The sequence below is a fragment of the Astatotilapia calliptera genome, chromosome 3 (genome assembly GCF_900246225.1).
Source record: "Astatotilapia calliptera chromosome 3, fAstCal1.2, whole genome shotgun sequence".
Classification (NCBI taxonomy): Eukaryota; Metazoa; Chordata; class Actinopteri; order Cichliformes; family Cichlidae; genus Astatotilapia; species Astatotilapia calliptera.
The window spans coordinates 490,639-497,706 of record NC_039304.1 but is presented as its reverse complement, the minus strand read 5'-3'; the positions used below and the strand labels follow the sequence as shown (position 1 = coordinate 497,706).

General features: G+C 40.7%; 1 protein-coding gene across 1 annotated transcript; it reads left to right on the top strand.

Moving 5' to 3' along the window:
- The first annotated feature begins 206 nt into the window (after nucleotides 1-206).
- On the top strand, nucleotides 207-6,621 carry LOC113016216 (mitotic spindle assembly checkpoint protein MAD2A-like). Its single transcript, XM_026158885.1, has 5 exons — nucleotides 207-399; nucleotides 706-852; nucleotides 2,385-2,505; nucleotides 5,940-6,043; nucleotides 6,117-6,621. Exons 1-5 carry the CDS (start codon nucleotides 336-338, stop codon nucleotides 6,287-6,289), a joined length of 609 nt encoding a protein of 202 aa, XP_026014670.1. The 5' UTR covers nucleotides 207-335; the 3' UTR covers nucleotides 6,290-6,621.
- Nucleotides 6,622-7,068: the final 447 nt, after the last annotated feature.

Below are 7,068 nucleotides of genomic sequence, written 5' to 3'. Positions count from 1 at the left end.
CCCTTTAGGATTAACAAAACGTGGTATCTACAATATTAACTTATTAATTCAGTCATTTGTGCAGTGACACATTACATTAATATACAGTCAATTACAAGGTAGAAAGGTCTTTAATTATTCTACACTGCTCTCTAGTGTCGAAAAAATTGTAATTGTAAGCGTAACCTAAAACGTCATCAAAATCGCGACGCAATCTCACACGCATGCGCAATAGTGTGGAAGCTGACAAAATTCAAACTGGGTGGCGGGTAGTTGAAGTCGGTAGACGTAGAAGAAGAAGAAAATAAAGAGTACAATCTATTTACTGTTGAGAGCTAGACCAAAGCGTTAAGAAAATGACAAGCACGTTGAAGGGAATTACTCTCAAAGGAAGCGCGGAGTTAGTAGCCGAGTTCTTTTGTAAGTATTTCTGTTATTTCGTCTTTTAGTCGCTCGTTTTCGACACCGAATAATTTGTAAAGACTGTCTAGTTGTCTGCCCTTCTATTGAGAATCGTGAACGTACCCCATACATCGTTTCTATTCTACCGAGCTAATATATTAATTGATTCCCAGTTAGTTTTCTCTCGTGTTATTCGCTTTCTTGTGTAGTTGTTTTTGTAATCTTCTGTGCCTTTCAAGTTTGAATCATATAAGCCTCTAAAGTTTACGAATACTGGAATTCCGGCGTATTTGAAGCCTTTGATTTCCCCATTGTCATTCACAGCTTTCGGCATCAACAGCATCTTGTACCAACGGGGCATCTATCCTCCAGAGACATTCACCAGAGTTACCCACTATGACCTGAGTCTCCTACTAACTACCGACCCCAAGCTGAAGAGCTATCTGACTAACGTGGTGTCTCAACTTAAAGGTATCTCAATAGTGGGCTTCCCCACTCGTGACACAACTAAGGAGAAAGTGGAATAACTGTGGAACTGAGTGAGCTAACCAACTGCGGTCTGAAGGCACTCCAGTTGTAGTTTTGGGCTTCGAGTTCTGTAGCTATATCTACAAGGCTGCTGGCTTACGGCAAGAAATCTTACTCACGGTTATTTTGGTCACTATGGAGATGCTTTTTTTCTTCGTTTTACATATTTACTCTTAGACCTTGAAAAAAATGTGGACATATTGTACTTAAGAAAAAAAACAAAACTTCAGTCTACTTTACTTTAAGTGGATTTCCTTGAACACCAGATAGAAAAGAAAAAACGTAATTGGTGAGAACTGAGCTCACAGCTTGGTGGGGAGTGACTTTGGATTTTTATGGAGAAGGCAAAGTAAAGGCAAAATCCGTAGTGAAGTACAAAATAAGATGATGTTTGTGAACAATGAATGATTTTGTCAATTTATTTTGCTAATTCGGTGATCGTCTTTACTCAATAAATAGTAACTTGTTAGTTGCGATTGCTGAGTAGGGCCACGTGGTGGTGCATTTCCCCCTCCCCTTTTTGTTGCGTTGAATTAGATCAGAGTCAGAATCGGAAAGACTTTATTTATCCCCAAGGGGCAATTAACGTACAGCAGAGCAGCATGATGTTGAAGATGAACGCAGATGCCTATGAGACTCATGCCTGAGATTTTAATTGGTATGACCTGGCATCTTATGATCAATGTTAAGTAACATACAAAGCAGCACACGTGAGTTTCCATTCCCATGTTACACAAATTTGTGTTAAGCTACTCTTAGGCTCTTGTCAGGTGAACTACAAGCTATTTCTGGTTAAAAACGCTAGATTTTTAATTTTTGATTTACCAATTTTTGATTTTGCCATAAATACTTATGTATGTGAATGAGGAAGGAGATCGGTGCACCCTTTTCTGTCCAAGGTGATGCCATTGTAATATTTTATTTTATTTTTTTCCTAAATCCAATGCAATGCAACTGTTGATGGCTGCCTCCTCAGGTTTCTTCCTGTTAAAAAGAAGTTTTTTTTTATTCCCATCAATGCCTAGTGCTTGCTGTTCTGGGATCCTCTGACTGTTTTTCTTTTTAGGCCTGTGGGGTCTTTACTTTAAAGTATAAAGTCTCTTGAAGCAACTGTTGTGATTTTTAGTGCAATGTAAATAAAACTAATGGAGTAAATATCTCTGGATTGTCAGTTCAAGTTTAATGTAATTCGTACCAGAATATTCATATTTTTGGGTGCATATGTCAAATCACTCAAGCTCTCAATTGTGTAAGGCTAAGAGTAGTGAAATTACAGAATACAAATCAATCATCATTTTTCTCACAGAAATTGTGATCTCTTGGATACTATATCCAAGAGATCAATATTTTGTATCCACAACTATTGTGGATACAAAATTCTGTGCATGTTTGTATTATGTTTTTAGGGTATTTAACTACCTCTCACTTTGCATAACAAACTTTAATAAGTGTTGCTTGCTCTTTTGGTGTTGCAGAGTGGCTGTTTGAGTGCACTGTGCAAAAGCTGGTGTTGGTGATCACGTGTCTGGAAACCAACGAGGTGCTCGAGAGATGGCAGTTTGACATTGAGTGTGACAAGTCGGCTAAAGAGAGCAGGTCAGGACCTCTATTACCTTTTTTGTTTGTTTGTTTTGTTTTAAAGGCTCCATGCTAATGGTCATTAATTTGCTGTCTTCTAATTCCAACACCTGGCATGTTGCACTTGTACTTCCCCCACCGTCAGTTTGAGTGGAGTGATATATTATCAGAATCAGAATGGGTTTATTGCCAGATGTTGAGGTTTACAACATTAGGAAATTGCTGCGGTGCTTCAGTGCAAAACAATAAGAATTAAAGTGCTATGTAGAAAGAAAGATATGTGCATGAGATATACATGAGAATAAGAATTAAGAGTGCTACGTAGAAAGATATATACATGAGTGCAGGTGGTGATCAGTGCCAGACATGAAATGATGCAGTGACACAGCGTAGGGTCATGTGTTAGTGGCGGGGACAGTCATGTGGTTATTGTTCATGTGTCCAACAGCAGAGGGGAAGAAACTGTTCTTGTGGCGAGAGGTTCTGGTGCGAATGGACCGGAGCCTCCTGCCTGAGGGGAGCAGGTCAAACAGACTGTGTCCAGGGTGAGAAGGGTCAGCTGAGATCCGGGCTGCACGCCTCAGTGTCCTGGAGGTGTACAGGTCCTGCAGAGATGGGAGTCTGCAGCCAATCACCTTCTCAGCAGAGCGCACAACACGCTGCAGTCTCTGTTTGTCCCTGATAGTGGCTCCAGCGTACCACACGGTGATGGAGGAGGTGAGGATGGACTCGATGATTGCAGTGTAGAATTGCATCATCGTCCGTGTTGGCAGGTTGAATTTCTTCAGCTGCCTCAGGAAGTACATCCTCTGCTGGGCTTTCTTGATGACGGAGGTGATGGTGGGCTCCCACTTCAGGTCCTGGGTGATGGTGGTACCCAGGAAGCGGAATGAGTCCACAGAGGTGACTATATAAATTGTTTTGAGCTTCAGGTACCCCAGGTGTGGACTATCAGGTTCCTGATTGGCAGTACCTGTGCGCATGGACTCTGCAACAGTGATTAGCTTGTCTCATTACAGAGAGATATTGAGATGAGATTCTGCAACCAGTGGCAATCTGGGACATGAAAGATGATAATGCTCAGCCCACCGAAGAGTGTGGTTTATCAAACTACCGCCAGAATTTGGGAGTAGGGAGGATGCAATGGTCTGCCTACAGTCTAACCAATTGTCGTTTAGTTTTGTGCTGTTTGTGCCAAAGTGATCAACATAATTAAGCTGGCTGGCTTACAACAAATGCTGGTGTGATCAGTATGAGAAGGAGCTGCCAGGCTGTTCTCCAATCAGTTGTAGCAGATGACTGCCTCTTCCTGAGCCTGGTTCTGCTGGAGTCGTCTTCCTCTTTAAGGACAGTTTTTGAGAATCTGCTATATCTTGACATGATTGTGTTGCACAGTTCTTAGATGCACATTCATGCTGTTGTTACTCAAGCAATGATATTAAAACCTTAACTGGTATTTGGCAAATTAAGGTCAACCCCTGCAGCAGCATGAACTCATGCTGTGTGTCATCTGCAGCCTCAGTAGCAATCTGACCAGGTTGTGTTCAGTTTTATATAAGCCCTTTCCACTGCAGTGTCAGATTTCCGTGGCTTGCAAGAGAGAATCCATTGTTGGCTTCTTAGGTTGCATCCCATGAGCCTCAACATTAGATGTGTTGTGAGTCTGACTGCTTTTATGCTTGGCACTACTGTATAGAATTAATATAGCCATTCTGTCAACTTCACCCAATTTGGTAATTCTCCTCTGACCTCTTCAATTAGCACTGGATCTTTTAGATCAGTAGTTTAGTTTCTTAAATCAGAATAACTCGTACTGCTACTAGCTAGCATGACGGAGTTTATACAGCTGGGTGGATGCTATGATGTTACTGATAGTGAACTTTATTTTCTTCATAAGGTTAGTTAGTAGAGTTGCCAAACGCCCCGTTAAAAAAAAGAATCGTCCCGCATTCAGAGAAAATATTACGCGTTTCGTATTGAGCTGAAAAGGAGCACAGTTTGTCCCGTACTTCAGCTACAATGAAAAAATAAACACACAAAGCTGGATTTATTCTGTCGTTACGCTGTACAGCTGCCTCTTCTTCTCTCATCCGCTCCCCTCCCTCTCCTGTTGCTACTTCAATCATGAAACTGATCAATGATCAGCTGATCGTCTCTCTTGTTTGTTTTTTTTATTGCCCACTTTGCGCCAGAAAGAGGAAACTGCCGGATGTCGCGTTAAACAACAGCAGCATGTTTAAGCTTGATCAGCTGTTAGAATTTATTTAATATTAATTTCTACTATCAGCTGATGTTTGCTGGAGCCACAGCTGTAGAAGCTGCTGGTCATGGTGTCGGTTTGGATATGTGGTGAGAGGGAAACATGAAGATGAAACCAGGAGATGTCCTTACTGAATCATCAGAGCTGAACAGGTGATGGAGAAACAGGTTTACCTTTTAGGTGACATGAATGAGCTGAAGGGAAGTTATAAGGGAAGGAAGAAATACACAGATACATCTGTAGATTTGAGACAGAATTCACAATGTGTTTTTGGGACTTTCAGGTGTTTGGACCAATGTTTTATTTTCTGATCAAACCAGAAAGCTTTAATGAGCAGCTAGACTTGTCTCGCATTAACTGGCTGAGTTAATGCCAGTTAATGCAACGTCGAAGCAGCTGGAATCCATATATGTGCGTGTTCATGGAGCTGCATTTTCACCTGCTGGACATCACTACCTGACAAGTTTAACTGTCTTCAAAACATTACAGAGGCCTTATTGACAGTATTTGGTTCTACATATCTGTGTGAGCAGATTTCCTCTCACATGAAGAGTGTCCTCAGGTAGCCGTCTGAATGCTGGATGCTCGGAGCCCTGTGTCTCTGAGTGGGAGACCAGAGATCAGAGTGTATTAACAAACATGCCATATTGGCTCAGTTTATTTTTCTTATCATTGTTGCGAGGAGACCATAAATAGCATTTGTATTTTCTGTTGTACAGTTCATTTGCTGTTATGGATGAAAAGTGTCTTTTTATTTTTTTGTTTCAAAATAGCTGAAAGCTGCGAACTATAAAATGGTTCTATATAGTGTGTAACTGTTAATATAGAGCGTTATTCAATTTCTTGCTAATACAATCATATGGCACACTGACTTCTGAGGACATTTTAGATGCACTCATCATCAGAAAGGTTGCCTACCCCTGCTCTAAGGCATCTGGACAGATCTGTTTACTTACACTTATTGACAGGAGTTGAATGGTGCAGACTTTGGGTTGGTTGGCTGATTTGTCAACACAGATCTGAATTTGTATGTTTGCAGTGGATTAGTTTTTTTGTTTTGGTTTTTTGCAGTAAAATGACATGAAATTTGTACTTTAGAAGAGTCTTTACAACATGAGCATCTGTCATTACACTCAACTATTGTTTGACTAATAAATAATGCATGTTAACTGAGTTCTCATGTGTCTCCCAGTGCACCCAGAGAGAAGTCCATTAAGACAATTCAGCATGAGATCCGCTCAGTTATCAGACAGATAACAGCCACTGTTACTTTCTTGCCCCTGCTGGAGACGCCATGTGAGTAATGAGACTTTTGACATTTGAGCCTTTGATGTGGTGGTTGGGTAATAATTTCAACTCCTCCCCTCAGGTGCTTTTGACCTCTTGGTTTATACAGACAAGGACCTGGTGGTTCCAGATAAATGGGAAGAATCAGGGCCGCAGACCATTGACCAGCCAGAGGAGGTGCGTTTGCATTCCTTCACCACTTCGATCCACAAGGTGAACAGCATGGTGGCGTACAAGAAGACTGAGTCAGCTTAAACTTCTAAACCACATGAGCTGTTACAGCACCGACCACTGATCTAACACTGCCGTGTCTTTGTTCACTGCCTGTGCGTGACTGGACAACGAGGACCTGTTTTCCTTTGTTGAGCTTCACTGTGTCTTATTTGTCAATATGATAAGGACATGAAGGAAATGTGTTCTTTCTACATTGATGTAAATATTTCTGCCACGTGGCATTTGTCTGTAGAAAACAACTGTCTTTTCTTTAGTCTTTTGCATTCTTTCAGTCTGTTTTAGAAGATAGTGGTATATATGTTGAACTTTTATAAAATGACATAAATAAATGCATTTTGCTTTTTCCCAAAGAAGTGATTCTGTGGTTTTCTTTTGTTCAGGAGGTGCCAAGGTTTTTCATCGTGTTATTTATTTTGGAGCATTATATAAAAGATATCACATGGTTTTTGGAGCCTTGAGACGATGCCGTCTTGGGGTGCATTTCAATAGTATAAGCTGACCTTTTCATCAAGGTCAAGAAAGAGAAGTTAGTTTGGAATGCACTCTTTTTGTAATGTGTTTTAATAACTGGAAAGCACACTGACATCCATCCATCCATTCATTGCTTGTTTAGTACATTTGAGAAATTATAGACAGCACACAGGAGACATAGTAAATAAGTATTATTTAATGGGACATACTATTCACTTCGCTCACAGTGTTGAAAGGTGTCGACAGTTGCAGATGTGTAACACCATCATAGTACCGTATCAGCATATTACATTTTGCAAAAGAAAACCCACAATTCTCTTACCTAAAAA